At 38.8% G+C, this 22,491-nt stretch overlaps 2 protein-coding genes across 2 annotated transcripts; one reads left to right on the top strand and one right to left on the bottom strand.

The window, feature by feature from the left end:
• On the top strand, nucleotides 1–17,890 carry LOC116264104 (transcriptional corepressor LEUNIG_HOMOLOG-like). Its single transcript, XM_031644088.2, has 18 exons — nucleotides 1–274; nucleotides 366–469; nucleotides 4,519–4,628; nucleotides 4,725–4,987; nucleotides 5,125–5,200; nucleotides 5,293–5,401; nucleotides 6,598–6,647; nucleotides 6,740–6,908; nucleotides 6,988–7,058; nucleotides 7,790–7,828; nucleotides 7,985–8,194; nucleotides 8,537–8,666; nucleotides 8,737–8,846; nucleotides 8,922–9,071; nucleotides 10,035–10,190; nucleotides 16,217–16,333; nucleotides 16,408–16,611; nucleotides 17,477–17,890. The coding sequence occupies exons 1-18, from the start codon at nucleotides 249–251 to the stop codon at nucleotides 17,618–17,620; spliced, it is 2,238 nt and encodes a 745-aa protein (XP_031499948.1). The 5' UTR covers nucleotides 1–248; the 3' UTR covers nucleotides 17,621–17,890.
• Nucleotides 17,891–20,726: 2,836 nt separating this feature from the next.
• Nucleotides 20,727–21,956, bottom strand: LOC116264835 (uncharacterized protein ECU03_1610-like). Its single transcript, XM_031645252.2, has 2 exons — nucleotides 21,812–21,956; nucleotides 20,727–21,654 (listed from the first exon to the last, which is right to left on the bottom strand). Exons 1-2 carry the CDS (start codon nucleotides 21,947–21,949, stop codon nucleotides 20,947–20,949), a joined length of 846 nt encoding a protein of 281 aa, XP_031501112.1. The 5' UTR covers nucleotides 21,950–21,956; the 3' UTR covers nucleotides 20,727–20,946.
• Between the last annotated feature and the right edge of the window lie 535 nt (nucleotides 21,957–22,491).

Raw genomic sequence — 22,491 nt, 5'->3', positions numbered from 1 at the left:
TCTCATTTGCTTTCTGCTTCCGCAGACTATCACCTCGTATTAAGGACGATTTTTCTTCCGGTTGGTATCTGTTTGTTTCATTATTGAACGTTTTCCTTCTCTCTGGTGCTAGAATCCGCTCCATTCGGGAGGTTCTCTTGCCCTTTTTCTTGGTCTTGCGTTCTGGGCATGCGTTCTTGTGGATTGGGCTTCGAAGCAACTCTGGGCTTCTGCAGGGGCTTAACGAGGTGTTGGTGGTTGTGGACAACATGGCTGGCACAGACATGAGCAAGATGTAAATTCGATGCCCGACCTCCTCGCTTTTTTTTCTGTGGTTTCTTCACGTTGCTTTTTCTCTTGTTGTGATTTCGTTTGGATGGTTTCAGCCTTGATGCTTATATCCTGGATTACATGATGAAGAAGAATCTCCATGCATCGGCTAGTACGTTCATGAAAGAAGGGAAGGTTCCCAAACGTTCTGCTGTTGATGGTAAATAATTTGATTTGGCTTGGCTTTTGTGTCTGTGCATTTTTTGATCTTTAGTTGCTTTATTTTTTCTTATTTTGGTGATTGGCCTTTCCTTGGGAATGATTTGCAACTCTGGTTATATCGAGGGTGTTCTCTCATTCATTCTCTAGGCATTGGGATGTGAAGTTTGCCATTTGCTTTTGGCGGGGCCTGTTCTTACGGGCGATTGAATGAGAAAAATGGTTCTGGCGTGTTAGTGATGATGACATATCACCCTTCTTCCCAGGGGCTAAAATTCTGGGAGGGTTGTTTTTCTTCTGTTGTTTGCAGGGACTGCATGAGTTGAATAAATATTTTCATTAGTTATCGCAATGCTGTAAAGTGTAAACTGTTGTTTGTAATCAAGAAATCACAGAGTTGGTTAAATTTCATGATGTCGAACTTTCTGGATACTGCAAAATACAATAGTATTGACAGTTACGTTTGACTCCATTTTGCTTATCTTCTAAATCATAACCTAGACTTTTGCTGTTGAATTTGGACTCTATTGTGAAATTTTGGTTATTATTTGTTCACTTAAAAAAATGTCCTTGATGTACCTGATATAAACTTCCTGAGTTCATGCATATCATCTACTAACCAAGCAGCAGATAGCACACCTTCATGACCTAATTAGAAAAAAGGACAAAATGCAGATAGACCAATTTTGGTTTATTAATGACTTTGTCTACATTGATCAATCATGTTTTACAGAGCCAAACCTTCCTGGCAGTGTTGTAGAAAGGTACATGAAAGAATATAAGTTGATGATAACATAATCTTATGCAAAATTCAACAGCTTATCAAGAACTTGCTTCTTTTTTTTTTTTTGCCATTGCTTTGCTCTTGTATACATATGAAAGATGCTAATTTGTGGTGTAGCAGACGACAATCTCTTTCTTTTGATAAGCCTCCAGTTTTTCAGTCTTTAGAGAAAGCTTCAAGGGATGGTTACACCCCTTCCCTATACTAATGACTTTATAGTGGTTGATCAATTCTTTTACTTGGGCAGCTCTGGTGGTTGCATAATTATGCCAATCAGTCATAAAGTGATCTAGGGATTAGGTTTCCTCACCGTAGTCCCTGTGGTGATTCAAGAGGAAACTAAAAGCAATTAAATGTAGAAAGGATAGAACCAAAAGGATCAACAAAGAAATCAGGTTAAATTTCATTGTTCAACTTCAATAAGCCTAAAAAGTTCACATCTCCTAAGTGACAGAGATATGGCAATTTTGCTGCCGTACCATGTTGCCACGGCTACACGCAGACTCAGATACGGCGACACTTGCACATGACTTCTTAAGAAAGCATATTATTTTTTGCATTTTTTCATAATTTTAAGGTTTTGTATATTATTTTTGCATATTAATTACCTAAAATGTATTTTTCACCTGTTTCACATTTTTCTACCTGTTTTGCATTGCTTTTGCATTTTTTGGTGAAATGTTGCACACATACATATATATGTATATGTACTTTGCTGTATCCCCCCTAACTATAATTTTTAAAATTGCTGTGTCCGTACCCACTTCCTTATACCTGTACCCTATGTCACATAGGTACGGGTACGGGTACGGACCATTTTTAAAAAACTTGGGTACGGGGGTACGGCCGTACACACACATGCACATACATATATATGTCAAAAAATTTCAAGCAGAATAACATATTCGCACATATATATAAAAAAAGTACAAACAAAATAATATATTCATAAATCATAATCCAAAACTTACCATTTTTTATTCTCATTCTCCTCAGTCGCAAATTTACTGCTCAACTGAGGCCGAAGAAAATCACGCGTGTACAGAAGCATAAGCACAAACAAAGGAACAACATAAACTTTTACATAACAAGATAAACGAGCTAGCGAAGCAAAAAACAAATCCCAACACTACTAAGCAAGAATGAAGAAAAAAGAGGGAAGTGGGACATTAAAATGAGGGTTTCGAAAATTTTAACGTTAAAATGGTTTAAAAAGTGAAAATGTAAAAATCATTAACATTAAAATCAGACAAATTTGGGCTCAGTCAACTTTGACCGAGTCTAAAAAAGGTAAAAAATGACCTTGGGTGCGTTGACCGCACCCGGTACGATCAATGCAGTACTCTGCCGTACCCAGGGCCGTACCCGTACCCGTACCCGTGTCGTACCCGTACCATACGGGTACTCCTCCTTAGGAGGAGTACCCATGTGACAGAGCCTGTACCAGTATCCATGTGACTTAGCACGTCTCCTTAAATAGGGTCTTCTAACTAATATGGATATTTGGATTTCCTGCTAGAAATAGAGGGTCCAAAATCAACATATAAAATGAAAACAAACAAAGCAACAACCAACTAGATCAACTCTAAGATCCAGCCTAAATGGATCACTCTTGTATCAATGTCCCCAAGTTGAAAATTTTGGTTCCGGAGGAATGAGTCCTGATGCTATCATGATGACGATCTGTGCTGTTGTAGCTGTCCCTTGGTCTGCTTTGAATATGTATGCATGGGTTATTGGTTTGCTGAAGTTGGACTGGAACAAAATCTGTTGCCTTAGGTGCACTGTTTGTACTAGCATCCTCCTGAGGTCCTGGTGCTGACGAGGTTCAGATTGGTCTGGCCTGCTGAATTAATTCAGATGATTCAGTTGGATCATAGTAGGGAAATAGATTGGCCACACTGAATGTTGGGGAAATGTTCCAATCTTTGAGGAGTTCAAGTTGATATGACCTTTTGTTTATATTTGAACCCGAATTTAAATCTAAAGATGTGAATACATGAAAATATGGACATGGTTAAAGGTATATTTAATTTGAATCCAATCCGTTGACATGCTTATCTTTCAAGCATGCTGGAAGGTGCAACAGTTATCCTTATGTTCTAGAATTCAGTAAATAAAGTATTCAAATTTTACTTTCATTCAGATTGAGCCACCATTGAATTTGAGAAGTAACCTGTAGAATTTGCAAAACATGATGGCAGAAACGTGCATCCTCGATCGTTTGACCTTCATTTCTATGACATCTCCACATAGTTTTAGATCCAAGCTAGTTATAGCCACAAATAAAGACACAAGCAGAGAAACGTTAAAGTTAAGTTTGTGATGACCTTGATCAACATACCTTATATGACTCATACCTCTATGGCAACTTCTGTTTGACTTATTGATGGATGTCTCACACATATGCCACTATGTATAGTGCATTAGGGTCAACATCAGAGGGACTAGACATAAGTGCCAGGTCAACCACATGTGTAGGAGAACACCCATTGACAATCTCAAAGGGGGATTAGCCAGTAGAATGATTGATTGTACTATTATAACCAAACTCGGATTGCAACAATACTAAGTCCTGTGTTTTGACATCGTCAGTGACCAGCTCATGAAGTAGGTTTCCCCAAGTGTGATTGACAACCTTAGTTCGACCATCTGTTTTAGTATGATAAGCACTACTAAATTGTAACTTGGTTTTCAATAGGGCTTCCTAAGATTTCCAAAAGTATTTCATAAATTAGGTGTCAATGGTCCGAGGTGATGCTATGGGGCAGACCTTGTGAATGAGTTTTTTCTTATTTCAATTTGTGCTTTTTATTTATTTTTATTGTTATATGAGACATCACTTATTTATTACATTTATTTGATACTCATCATGATTTCTTACAGGCATATTTCTCTTCATACTAGTTTTGTTAATGTAATTAATAATTGGAAGTACAAGTCATGCTTATACACACATACATGTGGACATACATTTCTTGTCACACAGCATGCAGATCTGCACATGCATAATCCTACTCTCCAGACAAGTGCATGCATGGTTTGTGCGTTTAATTTTATTTATTAATGCTTTCTTTCGGAAAAGAAATTAGATTTGTAGTCATACTTCTTTGAATTTTCCTATGTATGGAGATGTATATGGACTGAATGGATCTTACTTTTCCTTTGCCACATTTAAATTTTGTAAATTGGGTCTGTTCTTATAAGTTTGGATGTAGGATCTTCACTGAATCTTATTAAGTACATAATGCTCAATCAAATTGTAGTAATTGATGCTCCTGCTGGGTTCTTATTGGAATGGTGGTCTGTTTTCTGGGACATATTCCTGGCAAGAACAAATGCAAAATGTTCGGATGCTGCTGCTTCATATCTCAAGGTGATAAGTGTTTGTATTTTTTTCTCATGGATTTCACTTGGTTCTTGTACAGTAATCATTTTGTTGTTCAGAGGCTAATACTGTCTACGGATACAGCAATTAAAGGAGAAAGACAAACAAATTCAATGTGATATTCCGAATCTTCAAATGATGCATGAACTGAGACAACAACAGACTCCAGACATGTGTTCTTCGCCTTTTATTGTTTGCTCAGGCCCAGGGATTCCTGAGCACATATCGAGACAGCCAGCTGCCTCCACAAGACTTTATGCAGAGTTACCTAGACATGGTTATGCACAACAGTTAGATTGTTCTGCCTATCTTGATGCTTCTCAAAAGCTTGTGACTGACCATTCTCGGTATTTCAGATTGATTTCTGTGCTTATGAATAAGTAGTGTCTGAATATGTATTTCTGTTACTGAGAGCATATTTTGCTGTAATGTCATGGTTGTTAATGGTTTATCTAAAGCTAATTTTTTCTTATTCAATTTACAGGGATGTAGCCCAAGTTTCAAGAAGGAACCTCTCTATGGCTTCAGGAGGTCTGTACCTTCCCCCTTCACAGGCATCTGTGAGTATCACACCATTCTGCTTTTCTGAATGGAACAGTTTGGGACACGGAAGATAAATGGTTCTGAATCTTATCAGTTTAATATCTTCCAGAGCAACATAGGTGATACAAATTTGGCTAAAAATGACAAAACTGGATCTTTGGATCCAGCATTGTGTGGTATACCAGCAGACATGCAGTCAAGATCTAGACCTCTAACAGGTTTTCTTTGTCACTCTTACATCTTATCAATGTCCATTGAATTATTGGAACTTTTCTTTTCACATACTGAATGTTTATAATGTTCTATTTTATTGCTTACTTGGGATGTTTTCCTTTCCCTTCCCTTTTCCTTTTCTGGGAACTCTATTTGAATCTATGTAACATGGGTACGTTAATTTTGGTGGAGTACCCATACCGGTTGGGTTCGACACCGATACAGGTATGGGTATGTAGTCGGACACGGCTCAGGTACCGGTCAACACGTACCAAGTACGGTCAACATACCTGGGTCCGTATCTGTCCAAAACCAGACTCGGTCAATGTTGACCGAGTCCATTTTCATCCAAAATTTAGGGTTTCTTTTTTTGGTTTTGGTATTTCCTTTCAAAAACACAGAGCCTCGATAGAACTCCAGCGAGGGCTCTGTTTTGCTCTTCTCCACCGCAGTTTGCTGAGGAAGAACTCCAACGACCTCTGGCAACCTCCAGCGGAAACAATTTGTGCCAACGTTGGCCGATTTGGGCGATATTTCTTCTGTCGACCTCCGGCGACATCCAACGACTTTCGGCGACCTCTAGCGTCCTTCCTGCATGAATTATTTTTCTTTTTATTGTCATTTTTAATCTTCCTTCTTTTCTTCGAAAATCATATTGTCCGTCCTTTCTCTTTTACATTTATACGACCATGTTCCACAATGCTGAGCCATTCCAATATTTTCTGTATTTGGTGCTTAAATCCTGCAAGAAAATGCAGGATTTAAATTGAGTCATTCCAGTTCAGCATTTAGCACTTAGATTCTAGTTCCACAATGTTGAGCCATGTTTTGGATGTAAAAATTCCACTGATGTTCATATTTGACTGTCTAGGGGGCTGAGTCGTGTTTTGGATATGAAAATTCAACTGATGTTCATATTTGACTGTCTAAGGGGCTGCTCGGTTGTCCATATTTTTAAAGTTTTTCATAGGTTTCTTAAACACATTGCTGCAGGAGCCGTTGATATATATTTTCTATGTTGTTTATTTGTTTATGTTGATATATATATTTTCTAAGTATTCCTTCTTGTTTATATATATATATATATATATATATATATATATATATATATATGAATTCCTAATTTTTTCTTTAGGGAAATGTAAACATCAGTCGCTGCTGGTCATTTCAAGCCTGAATGGATTTTGTATGCTATGTGCAGATATGAGTCCGGGGATTAAGCCACTGCCTCTCAATGGTGGGCCTTTAATGGTGAGTGCAATTCAATGTATGCTAGGACAGAGTTCCCAACTAACTTATGACTGGGGAGTTTTAGCACATTCTGGTTTGCAATCATTTGACAGGGAAGTGACCATTTTCAACTGCACTCAGCATGGGTCTCTCCTATGCAAAGGCCTGACAGATTACAGCAGTCTCAGCTGTTGATGCATCTTCAACAACGACAGCAGTTGACTGATGCTCCTGAAAATTGTAGATCTATGTTCACAGCAAATTGTTCTCAACCAGGCAAAGGTACTGGAAGAATTTCCTTGGGTTCTTTTCTGTTACAAAGATGCCCAATTTTTTGCCCGTGCTGGCACTCCTTTTGTAGGTTCTCCTATTCAACTTCCTTCGCAATTGATTGGTGCAGTTTCAGACAACCAAGCAGTATATCGCCCAGTGGTTAGCCTTATATCCTGTATACTAGATTTCTTACTGTCTTAAGGTGTTTGCATTAAATTTATCTGCTGAAAATTATTCAGTGACAAAATGCCGATTACAGAGAATATTATATTCCATTGCATATTGGCATTTTGTCTCTTGTTTTCGCCCATCTCATGGGCATGTTATCATCACCTGACTGACTGGAGTTGACTCCACATATTATGTTTCAATAATGTGTTTGCTTGGTAAATCCCCAAAACATGAACGTTATTTCTATCTGTTAATTAGGAAATCAAATGGACCAGCCAGTGCTTACCAAGGTCCTTAAAGGTCTTGTCAGGTAGGCGGAATTAGGTGACCTAGTTGACACTGAAAAAACAGTCAAAAGTTATTTATTTAAACTTGCAACTTTTGTGTAAAACTAAAAGCAGTTGAAGAAAATTCATATAACTAATTGAAAAGCTCAACTTATTTTAACACTTCTTTTACATTATAAAACAGGAAACTGGGTGCCCCTTTTGTTAGCTAGTTGCTTAGGCATCAAGATGGTCATAGGTGCTAGGTTTGCATTTGGGGGCCTAGGGACTTCAGATATTTCCTTCCGTGCAAGTTTTAATATGTAGCATACTAATGTAGTGGTACTTGGCTTTTCCATCATATTTCCATCATAATCCTCTCTTTTATGGTTCTTGTGGTCATCCAACATTTGATGGTTTGTTTCCTTATGTGCTTTGGCTGGTAACACTAAGGGACAACAGGTTCGACAAGACCAAGGACCACCACTAGAGGTTAGTTCTCTCCTGTCTTGAATATTTTGTGTACTTATGAACCTTGATAAGGTTTATGTCATTAGGCCTAATCCAGTTTGTGTTTGAATTCTATTTATTACATGCATGACATCTTCATACTAAATGTTGTTGAAGTGACCAGTATATTTGCAACAGAATTGCCGTAAGCGGAAAAAATCTGAGAATCTTGGAACTGCAAAAAGTGCTGGTATGGATGATTTTACAGGTGCTTCCTTCACCTCAGCACTGTCATCTGGTCATAGGAAGTCTGCAGGGAATGCATCGGGGCATAGTGGCATGTCAAGGAAGAATCAGCCGCATGTTTCTGTTGGAATGAGAGGAAATACACACCCTTTAGAGCAGCTGGTAACACGATCTTAACATAATTCATTTAGTTGCCTTGACAGATTTTCTCTCCTTTGGATGTCATCTAGGTGATGGATTTGTATGCTAAGTAACATAGACTCTTCAAAAAAAACACTGCACTCAAGTCGGCACACGTGGATGCAGGAACATGCAATTTTCTTTCTTTATTTATTGGGTCATTAATAAAATCATAGTTTGTAAATAATTAATTGGTAATTTTATTGTTGGTTAACTGCATGAGACAGTACACACGCACACACACAGATATTCTTTAGCACCTGCCCCCATGTCATCCTCATCTGTACACTGCACTTCCGTGACATAGTTTGTATGTTGCTTCAGGAAAACTTGGACAATTGTCACGCTGCTACCTCTTTAGAGGATGATGTCGACTCATTTCTTTCACACGATTATGAGAATGCTGTTGATTCTTTAGTTGGCACATCAAAAAGGAACTCTGATCCCCTAAATGGTAATTAACTTTTTAATTCTAGATTTTAATCTTTTAATTTTGTCTAGTAAGGCATTTTTTTTTTCTCCAGTGGATTCATTGTCTGAAGTTGCCTGCCTTCGTTCAAGCAATAGTAAGGTTGTTTGCTGCAGTTTTTCATCTGATGGAAAACTGTTAGCTAGTGCGGGTCATGACAAGAAGGTAACGTGCTGCAATGGTTTCCTCCCATGCACCTATTTCCTCATTTTTCAAATGCAAGTTATTGTGGCCTTGCAGGTTCTTCTTTGGAACATGGATACCCTGGAGACCAAGAGCTTACCAGATGTGCACGCACTGTTGATCACAGATGTCCGATTTAGGCCTAACTCAACATACTTAGCGACATCCTCATTTGACAGGACCTTGCGTTTATGGAATGCAGCAGAAGTATGGTTTTTGTTTGGCTTTCATCATAATCTCTTTCCTTTTGTTTGCAGAAGCTATTAAACAGAGTCAGTTTGACACTGTGTTTTTTCATTTTTCATCATGGGAAGAATGAAGTACACTAATGTGAAGTGGGTCAACAAGTGAAAACTACATAAACAGATTCACTAAATCAAGAGTTGAAGAATTGCAGTGAAAAGTAGCTCTTTAAATAGATGTATTTTTTCTACCTATCTGAAAAAAATTCATATTCTTTACAAGTGTGTGTCGTTGTTCCCACTAGTTTACTAAAGGGATGTACGTTTATCTTATTTTTGAGATTTAAAGACCTTAATGAACGTATAAACTCCCCCTCTATATGATGCAGACTGAAGCCAGCATTATGGTGGGTTGAGATTTGGTACATCGAGTGCCAAGGTTAGTTTAGGGCTGGGTTATTACAAATTAAATCAGAAGAAAGCATTATTTTCTGGAAAAGAATTCCGCAAGGTAATGTCAGAGGGACATATTCCAGTTGTGACTACAGATTTGGATAGTCTTTGAATGCATACTGTGAGATGTAGTTCTGCCACATTGCGAACAACAACGGACAGTAAACTAATGATGCAGTGATTAAAGGGTTAGCTCTAATCCCCAGAACAAACTACTATCTAAACGACAAGTAAGAAGGCAAATTGAAAGGAATGTAGAAAAAGCATAGAAATAAAGGAAGAAAATTACGTAAAAGAAGAGATTAGGGTTTTCATTAGACTTCCCCCCTAAATGAACCACACGTCCACCTTAAATAGAGATTTCTACCTACATTGGATCTTGGATCCATTATTAAATGACAGGACTGTGAAATTCAACTGATTTTCTGTCTGGTTATGCAGTTAGTATTGAAACTGATCTGCCAATCATGTCTTTTTTTTCTTTTATGACAATTTTTATAGAGTAGTTCACTGACTCATTGCAATTGGACTGTAGCCACTCCATTCTGTAGGCAGCCTTTCTGGGCATATGACACAGGTGATGTCATTGGACTTTCATCCAACAAATGAAGATCTTCTGTGTTCATGTGATGCTAATGGAGAAATCCGCTTTTGGAGTGTCAAAGACTCTACCACCCACTGTATCCTCAAGGTCAGATACCCTTTTCTGTTATGAAATAGCTGACTCATTTTATATTTGTGGAGGATGTCAGATATCTTGGTCCTAATTCATATGAGTTGGTGTAACCATGATACTGTTCTTTTACTTCTGATGTTTTCTATTGCCTGTATGGATCTTCACTTGTGTAAATGCTGATTTCTTTCCTTGTCTGATTGATTGAGTGATTCCATGTTGTTTCACCCTTTCTTTAGCATTAGTTCCGATAGTCCTTGCTTCTTAGTTTATTTTGGGGGTTCTTAGATGACATAGATGAATTCACCAGGATACACCCAGGTGGATTCAGTCAGTGTGCAGGCGCCATTGGGGAAAAGTCAGGGTCCAACCTCTTCTCCCCTGTTTGTAACACGTAGAGGCATACAACAAGGTAAACTTCATCCTTGTACGGATAATTTCTCTGCAGAAGATAAGTTGACAGCATTTACAAGATAACAAAGCATGAAGCAGAAACATTTCAACAACTCTATGTGAAATCTACTATCAGTGATCTCCTACAAAGAAAAAATTGGATGTAATTGAGAAATATTGGAGCAATGATCTACAAAAAGGAGATAAGTTCGATTTTCTAATTACTTCACAAACATGCTGTGTGCTTGATCTTTTGCATGAGTGAGCGCATGTGTGTGTGGAAAAAAACTGGTCAACTATAGGTCACTAACTTTGATTAAACAAATGGAAATAAAGAAAAACTTATGGGCACTGATGACGGCACTTGAAATGGGTATATTCGTGAATGTATTTATTTCAGACATATAATGGTAATTTCTTCTGTATCCGTTGGATTATGCATGCCACAATGTGAACCCATCATTTTACTTAATAAACATGATTTCATTGACTATAGGAGTTCTGCAAGGCAATATATGAAGTTATCTCTTTACTGCTGTTTGATCCGATTCTCTGTCATGGACTTCGACGGTTCTCACTCCACGTTATTTTCCAATTTCCTACCTCAATCAATGTCTGAAAAATTGATCATCATCAATTTTTTGACTTATAAAAAATAAATTATTCATTTCATCAAAATCTATTCTGTGTTCTGAGATCTTGATAGTTCAATGAAAATGTCATTTTTCATAAAAAACCAGAAAGATGACAATGAAACTGTGGCAGTCAATGTCGAAAATCGAAAGTCCGGAATAAATGCGTGGATGAAAAGGGATCAAAGCTCTTCTTGCATATCTGACGTCCATTCTTTCACAGGAGGGTAGTCGTAGGAATTAGGTGAATGCACAACCAAATAACTATGGGACAGTCCAGCTATGCCTTATTCTATTGATTTATGTATCTCAATATTGAATTTGAGAATCTAAAGAAGGGTTTCTTGATTGTGATGGAGTATTTGACAAAGTGAAGCTTGCTGTCGGTCAGCTAGCATTGGTTGGTGAACTATTTCTGATTGAGACGAAGTCCAGCAAAATGTTGCCAGTTTAGGACCCAAATATCACGTCTTTTCCACTACGCTATAGTGTTTTTCCATCCTTTCCTTGTTTGAAGATCCAAGGCCATGTTTGCTTGAATACGAGATGAATTTGATAGGCATTTTAGGGAATGTTGCATCATCAAAAGAGTTCAAAGGTGTTCTTTGTAGGCACTATTAAAGGGAGAGGGAGAGAAGACAGGAGATCAAGGAGGAAAGGGCTGAGGTAAACAAAACACTGAAGGAGGCGGTTGTATTTTACCCTCTCCTAATATCCCTCACCCCAGAAATGTTAGAAAAGTTCTGCTTTGTTATATATGCATGAAACCTGGACATGTCAAAGAGTCAAAAAGTAATAGATATACAAAGGGATGTTTATATAATAGGGGTGTTGCAATGGTTTTGGGAAGAAAAGTGGAAATCTGAGATTAATCCTAATCTCCCTTAAATAGAGATTAGTGGTCGACACAAAACTTACATCCAAGTGTACACATGATATAAAAAAACATTAAACAGAACCCTTGAACTTTTTTAAAGAATGCTGGTTCTGGGAGATTGTGTATTTGTTGGAAGAAACATGGTCTTGGTAGTAAAAAACAAAGAGCTGATGCACAATTAAGTACAAAAACAAAATATCATGCTATGACCTTTATTATGTCTGAATGGACATGAATCAGATATCTTTTGGCTAAATTAAGACTTAAGAGAAGCATTGCCAAAAATCCATTCTTTTCTATGACAACCAAAAATGAAACCTATTGAGATGGATCAACATTTTGTCATGCAAAAAAGTCGAGGATGGTGAATTGGAGACTAAGTACATTGGGACTGATACCAAATGGTAGGTCTTTTTTCTGAAAGAATTAACAGTAAGGAGGTTTTGATTTCTTAAGGGCAAATCAGGCATGATTCAGCAACTTGTTCAACTTGAGGAGTTCTTCAAGTGTGTTGTCTTTGAAGTCTTTTTCCACGTCTACATCTGATATGGACTCAAAATTCATATGCGCTTCATAAGGGCTTTTCAGTCATTTGGAGTCATATATTTATAAGCCTAATTAAGTGAGAGGATCAATCCAATGCGAAGAGGCTTCTGCCATTCAATGTTGGAGAAGGACCCCATAGCTTTTCAGATCATAATAGATCTGTTTTCTCTCCTTCTTACAACTCTACCATTCCTAGAATTACTATAGCTTCAAAATTGCTCCTTGGAAGCTGTTACACATTGGTATAAACAGGGAAGTGCAAAAGTGGTAGCTGGCTTCTTACTTTTGATACTCCACTCAATTGATTTCTTTCCAGCATTTTGGACCTGGTCAGTGGTGCTGCAATCAATGTTGTAAAAAGTGTATCGTAAGCCGTATCGGTCTGGCTTTACGATACGCTGTATCGTAAAATATCGTAACGTATCGTATTTTTTTTAAACACAAAAATTAATCAGAAAAAATAGAAAAGGTTCTAAAAAAATCAATAAAAATTAGCGTCTCGTAGCTCTATCGTAACCTATGTCACATAGGTACGGGTACGGGTACGGGTACAGACCATTTTTAAAAACCTTGGGTGCGGGGGTACGGCCGTACACACACATGCACATATACACATATAAAAAAATTACAAACAAAATGACATATTCATAAATCATAATTCAAAATTTATCATTTTTTATTCTCATTCTCCTCAGTCGCATAATTAACATACAAAATACATCAACTTTCTTGATTCTCCTAAGTTGCATCATCAATATTAGAAGGAACAACAGGTTTTGTAAGGTCCATATTAAGAGCATTCAAATCATGTAAAAAACATTAAAATGTAAAAAATGTTAAAATGTAAAAAACGTTAACATTAAAATCGGACAACTTTAGACTCGGTCAACTTTGATCGAGTCTGAAATAGGGTGAAAATGACCTTGGGTGCATTGACCGCACCGGGTGCGGTCAACGCAGTACCCCTTGCCGTACCCAGGGGCATACCCGTACCCGTACCGTGTCGTATTGGTACCGTATGGGTACTCCTCTTTAGGAGGAGTACCCATATGACAGAGATCGTAACGTATCGTAGTTGTATCGTAACTGTATCGTAGTCGTATCGTACGATACTACAGTGCTTGTATCGTAACTGTATGATACAGGTGGTGTATCGTATCGCATTTTTGAAACGCGACGATACTTACCGTACGATACTTACCGTACGATATGTACAACACTGGCTGCCATTGTTCCAAAATTTTTCACAAACCTTTGATAGTATCCTACTGTTAGAATGTATGTATCCCTTCTATACATACATATATGTATATACATTACATATCTTAGTCATCTAATATGTGTCATATAGACATATATATGTATTTTATAGGTTTGGGTACTTAGGATATTTATGTAACTTTTTACCTTCTTTTTGTCTTTTTATTTTCTGTATTTTCCTGTTTTACCCCTGCCCCTTTCTGATTTTATCCAAAGGGGACCCAAGGGGAGACTACTCCCAACGGCTAGAATTCTAGCCGTTGGAACTAGTCTCCAACGGCTAGCTCTCTCCTCTCTTTTGTCTTCTTCCTTATAAATAGTGTAGATTCTCTAGTGTAAGGTTATGGCTTTTTAGCCTACTTTATGTATCTCTTATTGTGATTAATTTAAGTTCTTTTTCACCTCTTGTTTGAGGGCTTGTGAGCTTGACTTATTGGTGGAAGCTTCAAGGCTGATTTGCTTGAAGTATTTGTCTCTTTGGGCCTGATTTACATGGTATCAGAGCAGCAAGATTGAAAACCTTGATTAAACATAACACTACTAAACTTGTCGAATCAGACCTTGGGAGCTTGTTGTAAACCATAAAGAGCTTTCTTAAGACCTAAAACTTTGTTTTTAGGTAGATCAAAACCAGGAGGAGCACTCATGAAAACTTCTTCCTGTAGTGACCATTTAAGAAGGCATTTTTAACATCCATTTAAAAAATAGTCCAATGTTTAATAAAAGCAATGGCAATAAGAATTCTAACAGAAGTCATGCGAGCAACATGAGTAAAGGTTTCTTCATAATCAATCCCATATTCTTGAGCATATCCCTTGGCAAGAAGTCTGGCCTTATATCTTTCTAAAGTTCCATCATTTCTAGTTTTGACTATATATATCCATTTACAACCAATAATCTTCTTTCTCAAATGAAGTTTGCTAGTGAATTAGTTGACAAAACAGGTATCTATAAAGTTGTGGATACTCCAGAAGCACTGGGAGTTAAAATGAAAATTGATGATGGAGAGATATTAGAGAATCCCACTCCTTTTCAGCAAATAGTTGGTGCTCTCTCATACCTCTCCATCACCAGACCTGACATTGCTCATGCCGTGCATGTGATAAGCCAATTTCAACAAAGACCCACCTTAGTTCACATGGGAGCGGCAATGCGGATCGTCCGTTATGTGAAAAACACTATCAACAAAGGACTATTTCTGTCTTCCTCTTCTATATTAGAATTAGTTGCTTATACAGATGCTGATTGAGGTGGAGATCCCAATAATAGGCACTTCACCACTGGTTTTTGTGTGTTTTTAGGTGATTCCTTAATTTCTTGGCGATGCAAGAAACAAAACAAGGTGTCACTATCGTCAACAGAAACTGAGTATCGTGCAATGGCAACTACAACAATGGAGATAGTGTGGCTCAAAAGCTTGTTGAAAGATATGAGAATTCATATCAAGGATCCTGTCAAGCTTTGTTGTGACAACAAAAATGCAATTTATATTGCTAGCAATCACACTTTTCACGAACGAACGACGCATATAGAGATGGATTGTCATTATGTTCGTGAAGAATTCTTTCAGAAAAATATTGATCTCTCTTATGTTTCTTCTAAATATCAACTAGGCGACTTCTTCACAAAGGCTCTTGCGGCAGCCAGATGGGCTGTGGAGGTCTGTAGTGATTTATCCATGCTTCTCAGAGAAACCTCAATTCAAAGTGGACCATGGAGTGGCTACCGTTTCAAAAATTTGCCAAGATAGAGGATATGTCTACATAACGAAACACGAATGAGCATGGCCATTTCTTGAGTTTGAGCATGCAAGTTCTTAAAATTGCTCTTCAACTTAAAAATAAAAGGTGCTATCATTATGAACATGCCATTTTGCTCATTGGCTTAACGAGCTGGTACATAAGATGATAGACCAGCATTTACATGATTGCATCTCTCCATGTTGGTGCGACTGGCTTTCACAACTACGTGCTTATTTGAATGATCTAGTGAAAGCTTATAGAAGTGGTTTTGCAATAATGTTTGACTGTTACTTAGTTTATTGTTAATGAGAGGGAAATCCTTGTTGCAATAAAAACTCTATCCGCAGTGTATTTTCACAGATATTTATTGTTGCCTAATGCATCAATATATTCCTATGTACAGGGTAACCATGAACTTATCTTGAATGAACTTACCTAGCTAGTATTTTTTTTTTCATTTTTCTATGCATCATTCAGTCATCAATAAAAGGTAGACCAGGACATACTGCCGAGTTTTACAACGCATGTATCCAACTGCTGCATCCTCGTTTCAGTCAATTAATGGGAGCATTCATGATCTTATGAATGTTACAGGGTGGTGCTTCAAAAGTGAGATTTCAACCTGGTTCTGGTCATTTTTTTGCCGCTGGAGCTGACAACGTGGTCAATGTATTTGATGTGGAATCTCACATCTGTGAATCTTCCCTGAAGGTTTATGTCATTCTTTGAAGATATCTAGATGCCTGTTGACTTTTTGTCTTGCATCTGATGGTGGCTTTATACAGGGCCATGGGAAGGATGTTCGCTCAATCTGCTGGAACTGGGATGGTAAAGTTTTAGCATCTGTAAGTGAGGATTGTGTGAGGGTTTGGCCGATGACAGCAAAACGTGGAGAAAGTACACATAAGCTGAGATCTAATGGCAACAAGTTCCAATCATGTGTATTCCATCCAGCTCACACGCACGTCCTTGTTGTGAGTGGTTATCAGGTGAGAACGTCAATTAAAAAGGTTACTGTTGACTTGCAGATAACTCCAAGACAGACGAAACCAAGTTCCTTCTCTCTGTGTGTGTGTGTGTATTACCAAGTCAGTTGATCTGCAGGCAATCTTGTGAATTAGCATTCGTTTTATCCTTGCATGCGCTTGCGGTGAATAGGTGGTACAAGTTACCGCACTTAATATTGAAGCATATGAAGCCAGTGGATGGTTTTACAATTGTCATTAGTTTAAAAAATGAGAAACATGCGAAGACTAGAATTTATCGTTTTGATGATCTGTAGAGCAGCTCAGCGTACAAACCCAGGTTCTGTGTTTGTCTGCGTGCAGAATACCCATGTTTCAGGAAGACCAATTTTTGAACTTTTTACACAGTTTCATCCGATAAGATGTTTCACATATATGGATGCTGGTACGGGTACAAATGTTGAGCAGTTTTCTTTGGTAGGGAGCACAGCCGTATGTGTATGTATATATATATATATATATATATATATATATATATATATATATATATATATATATATATATATATATATATGTGTGTGTGTGCGCGCGCACACACGCCTACCCATGCATATAATAAAATTTTTTGGTTAAGTAAATGCATAAATTCATTGTTTACATTCATAAAAAAATATTACTGGAAAAATACAAAAAGTAAGCCGCTGTATCAGGCCTGGACTCGTGTTGACCGGTATCAACATGAGTGTACCGCCTTTTCAGGCGCACCCACGTTTCATAGCTGAGAAATGAATCTGACAATAACTGATTTATTTAGTGGGTGGTGTATATATGTTAAACCCTTATTGTGTTCTGCTGCTTCACTTGTGACTAATATTCTACCTGATGGCAGTCAATCGAACTGTGGGACCTTGTGGCTGATCGGGTGACAACAGTGGCCGCCCACGATGGTATTATTGCTGGTTTGGCACAGTCACCGGTCACCGGAATGATTGCAACAGCCAGTCATGACAAGTGCGTGAAGCTCTGGAAATAAAAGTAGAGCGTAAGTTGGGATGAGTTTGTACATGATAGTCGTTGGAAGGTTACAGCATCTTGCTGAATTTTCATAGCTGGTTATCTAAGATTCAGTTTCTCTGATTAAGCATTTCTTTTCCGCAAAGGAACTCACCATTTTTTATACTAAATTTTTGCTTGTTTTTATTCTGTGGATCTCGACAGAAATGAAATAAAAGGGTCTTGTCATGGGTCAAGTGTGACCAGCCACCATTCTGATCACAATAGATATGCACACGCACATTTTCTCTTTTGTGTGTAACCACCATTCTTTTCTCTCTCTGTGTGTAACCACCATTCTGATCACAATAAATATGCTCTCTCTCTCTTTCTCTCTCTCTCTCATATATATATATATATATATATATATATATATATATATAAACCGTCGATTTAACCCCACGGGGGTCATTTGGCGTCGGCCGTCCGATCTTGCGCAATTGGACAGACCACGCTCTTTTGCGAACCCCACTGTCTCTCCTTTCTTACCCTCTCCGCCCGACTCTACCACCCGAACTCGACGCTCTTACTCTCTCCTCCCTTACCCTCTCCGCCCCTTCGACCTCTGACCGACGCCCCCTGCACCTCCGCCTCTGCGCCCGAGTGCCCCTCTGCGAGAATTGGCCCCCCCTTTGAATCGGCCGGTTGCTGCGACCCTTCAACCCTTGAACTGTGATCAAAATGGAACTTGAGGAGGCCACAAGAATCGGGCAACAATTTTGTTTTTTTAAGGCTTATTTGCGTTAATCGCCTCCGGCGACCAACATACGTCGAGATAAACAAATGACGATCAGCGAAACTGCAGCACCTCCGGTTGAATTGACGTGAAAAATGCGTTCTCTCGTAATAATGTGCATGGAGAGAAGCTGGTCTGCTTGTAAAGATTGGATGTTGACTCAAGCGTCGAAACCTACGATTCTCTCTATCTCTGTTTCATACATACACATAAACAGGGGCAGGGGCGGAGTCAGGATTTTCTTTAGGGACGAGCCGACAGTCCAACCTCTAATGCATGGAAAGAAGCTGGTCTGCTTGTAAAGATTGGATGTTGACTCAAGCGTCGAAACCTACGATTCTCTCTCTTTCTGTGTTTCACACATACACACAAACAGGGGCAGAGTCAGGATTTTCTTTAGAGACGGGCCGACAGGCCAACCTCTAGATCTGGGTAGGGCCAAATTGAATTCTAATTCAAAAATTACATGACACAATTAAAAAAATATATTTTTTTCAATATATTTTTTTTTTCATTGGCCAGGATGGGACCATGGCCTAAGCAGCCCCCCTTCCCTCCGCCCCTGCACACAAACATATATATATATATATATATATATATATATATATAAAGTTAATTGGATTTATCTAGTCATTTATTCGGCTCCCTCACACAGAGTTTGAAGATTTCAGCTTTATATATATATATATATGAGAGAAAGAGAGAGAGTAAAAACCTATTTTACGTAATTAGTAAAATATTTTTTTCTAATCTAACCTCGTAGATATGATTTTAAGAGTTACTTTATGAGAAATATATATTTAGTTAGTTGTTTTTTATTTTAAATAATATTGTCTTATAAGATTGGAATTTTGCTAGCAGGAAAGATCATTTTTTTTAGAAAAAAGATTTAAATTAAAACATGATTTATATTAAATTATTATTCGTAAACATATTAGAAAATGCATTTTTGTTTAAAACACGTTTTGGTCTGATATATATATATATATATATATATATATCAGACCAAAACGTGTTTTAAACAAAAATACATTATTCGTCTAACAGTACTTACCAATTCTTCATATATATTACACTTTTGTAATTTCTCACATATATTATATTTTTGTGGATAAACTAGCATAAACCCAACAATGTACTATGATCTAACCACCACCAAAGATTTTAGACATTAGCTAATCAGTTTGGGATTTTACAACAAATAATCTCCATTATGGTCTGTAGCATAGATGGGCTGGCAGGTTTCATTTTCCTGAACACTCTTCTTATAAATTGCAAATAAATTGTAAAGGATAGATCACGAACACTCTAATTGATGGGATGCGACGGAAGACTGTTCTTTCACCCATTAGAAATAATTCTACATTATCCAAGTTTACAAATTAACCGATTCTCCTTCATAATTAGTCGTAAGAGTCACTTGGAAATAAAGTCAATTCATGAATCTGTTCCATAAATCTTCAAAATAACGTTAATTAAATATTTTCATGAATCTACTTAAAAATTGAGTTAAATTCATGAAAATCGAGATCTTATGCAAAATTGAAATGAGATTGCTTCACAAATTTAGATACATTACTACAGTTTTCCATAAATCTGTCTTACCATGTTAAATCTGCCACACAGTTTCACTAACCTGCCGTATCTATGGGGCTGGTTCCCCTAGAGAGCATGTGTCGTGTTTGCTGCCATTCTGAACGTAAAATTGTTTCCGATAGTATGTGGTTCGTTGCAATCCTGGATGTAAAATCCCGGTGTGTCTATCTTGTTAAAAACTATTCAATTTCAACTTTCACAAAATATAAGTATCACAAAACGAGTTCATCCCTAGAATGATTTGATCATAAACAGAGAGGGGAATGTAAAGCCGTGTGGAGTTAACAACTTAACACGGCAAGGACCTTTTAGCGAGAGACCCTTTTTTCAAGGAAGTTTCCCATGCAAACATCACCAAGACGATAATGCTTCGAGCTCAAACTAGAGCCTCATATGCCGACGCTCACGAAGAGGTTTTGAGTTTTCCGATCTTCGCAAACATAAGGTTCTCCGTAAACATCTTCAGGGAAGAAACAGTTCATCCTTCAGCGGAAACAATTCAATTTAGGCTCTTGTTGAGTTGCATTTCCTTTTGCATCGAGGAACTTTTTAATTAACTATGAAGATTTGACTATATCAGATTTGATTCATTCTTTAGAGGTGGAGATCGCCACTGGAATGTCATAAACATCCATGTAGCGTTGTTTTGCAGGGTCTCAGCACCCTCAGGAACAACAAGAACTACGTAACTGTCAGCCGAGAAACTCCAGATTCCAAGTAAAAAAGCTTGCTCAAAACAATCGAAATGAGACTACCTAAAACACTGAACATTTTAAAAGCACTCGGTTCTCTCTGTCTTCAAACAGGGAAGTTGAGATGAAAATCTACGTCGTTCGTCGTCCGATTCTGAGGCAGAGAAGAATAGTACCAACAAAAGCTCATCAAAACTATGAACTCATTCATGCATGCAAAAGCCGACGGTCGAGGGGAGGGAAAGAGAAAGAGAAAGAGAAGGAGAAAGAGAAAGAGAGGTCCTAGTTTCCACTGTAGTCTGTATCAATCCTCTCCCTCTGAGCACGTCGCCTTGCTTCCTCACCCGCCTCGTCGGCTTGCTCCTTCGCCTCCTCCCCCTTCCCCACGATGGTCTCCTTGATCTTCTCTGTCGCTCCCTTCGCCGCCTCCCACGCGCTCTGAGCCCCCTGCTTCGCCTTCTCCCCGAGGTTCTGTGCCCCCTCCCTGGTCTTCTTCTCCGCGCTTTCCGCCGTCTCCCACGCCTTGTCCCTCACAGCCTCGGCAGCAGACGACGCCCTCTCCCTCCCCCTAGCCGCCGTCTCCGACGCAGACCTCCCGGCCTCGTCCGCACGCCTCTTCGCCGCGTCCATGCTCTCCTGCACCGTCTCCTTCGTGCTGTCCTTGCCCTCCTTCAACCCCTCCTTCGTCCTGTCCGCCATCTCCGACAGCCGTTCCGTCGCCTCCCCCGTCTTCTGCTTCGCCTTCTCCGCTACTTCCGATCCTTTCTCTCTCGCAGCATCCGCCGCCTCCGACGTTCGCTCGTTCGCCTGCTCCACCGTCTCCGATCCCTCGGCCTTCGCCTCCTCCGCCCGCATCTTCGCCTCCTCCATGGTCTCTCGGCCCTTCCCCTGAGCCTTCTCTTTCCCTTCCTTCACTGCCTCCTTGCCCCTCTCCGCGGCTTCCTTCGCTTTCTCCTTTGCCTCTCTTTCTTCGCACCCTCCATTTTTCTCCTGAACAAAACATTAATGGAAAATTGAACGAACACCCAATATTCAGTAGCAAGCAACAATGGCTTCTACAAATTCATATCTGCACATAATAACTTGACGACCGAATCTTTAATAGTTAGAATCTACGGCGGGCAGCTAAAGTATACGGCCACGGTACCTCAAGGTGCGAGTTGGACGCGGCCCGGAAGGTCAGCCTGCTAGATTTCCGGCTGAGAAGAGAGGAAGAGAAGGCACCGAGACGTTGAGGAACGCAGTACCTCAAGTTGACGCCGGCCACGGATCTGATCAACGCCATGATCGCTCGCTGTGTATTTTGGTTCAGGTGGCCTAAAGACAGGGTGGTATTATAAAGGTCCGGCGGACGGGAGGTGGACGGCTTAACATCAGGGGGCGTCTGTGACTGAAGGACACGCGAGCTGTGCATGTGTCGGCTCTTGGGAGCAAGACAGAACACGTGCCTGTAGTGTGAAATGAGAAATCGATCCACCTGGAAATCTCATTCCTTGTTGGATTTTGTAATTAGTTAATTTTCATTTTTAATTTTCCCCAAGGACATTTGATTGAATGAATCTTGATGATCCAGTTCATTCCTGCGCACTTTGTTCGATCGAACTAACGTGGAACCATGAATTCTATTTAATATGCTTTACACTGTTCAATTTACTTAACAATAAATTGTTTTTGCTCTAATTAGCTATTGTTCATTTTGGTTCTTGCACACATATCAATTTTTTTTTCTTTTAATTGAAGTTCACAATGAATTATTGTTTTATGAGTATTAAAAACATAGGCTTTCATAAGAAAATGTACTGGAAACTCATAAATTATTGACGAGTG

This window comes from Nymphaea colorata, chromosome 11 (assembly GCF_008831285.2).
Source record: "Nymphaea colorata isolate Beijing-Zhang1983 chromosome 11, ASM883128v2, whole genome shotgun sequence".
Lineage (NCBI taxonomy): Eukaryota > Viridiplantae > Streptophyta > Magnoliopsida > Nymphaeales > Nymphaeaceae > Nymphaea > Nymphaea colorata.
The sequence above is the reverse complement of the archived record's forward strand: the minus strand, read 5'-3'. Positions and strand labels throughout refer to the sequence as shown.

Bases quoted from the DNA above. Each gene is read 5' to 3' on its own strand.
- LOC116264104 (XM_031644088.2), top strand. From the start codon at position 249: ATGGCTGGCACAGACATGAGCAAGAT. The intron at 4,988-5,124 runs GTATTTCAGATT...TTCAATTTACAG, and splicing joins CTTGTGACTGACCATTCTCG to GGATGTAGCCCAAGTTTCAA. The intron at 6,648-6,739 runs GTGAGTGCAATT...ATCATTTGACAG, and splicing joins TCAATGGTGGGCCTTTAATG to GGAAGTGACCATTTTCAACT.
- LOC116264835 (XM_031645252.2), bottom strand. From the start codon at position 21,949: ATGGCGTTGATCAGATCCGTGGCCGGCGTCAACTTGAGGTACTGCGTT. The intron at 21,655-21,811 runs GTACCGTGGCCG...TGTTTTGTTCAG, and splicing joins CGTCCAACTCGCACCTTGAG to GAGAAAAATGGAGGGTGCGA.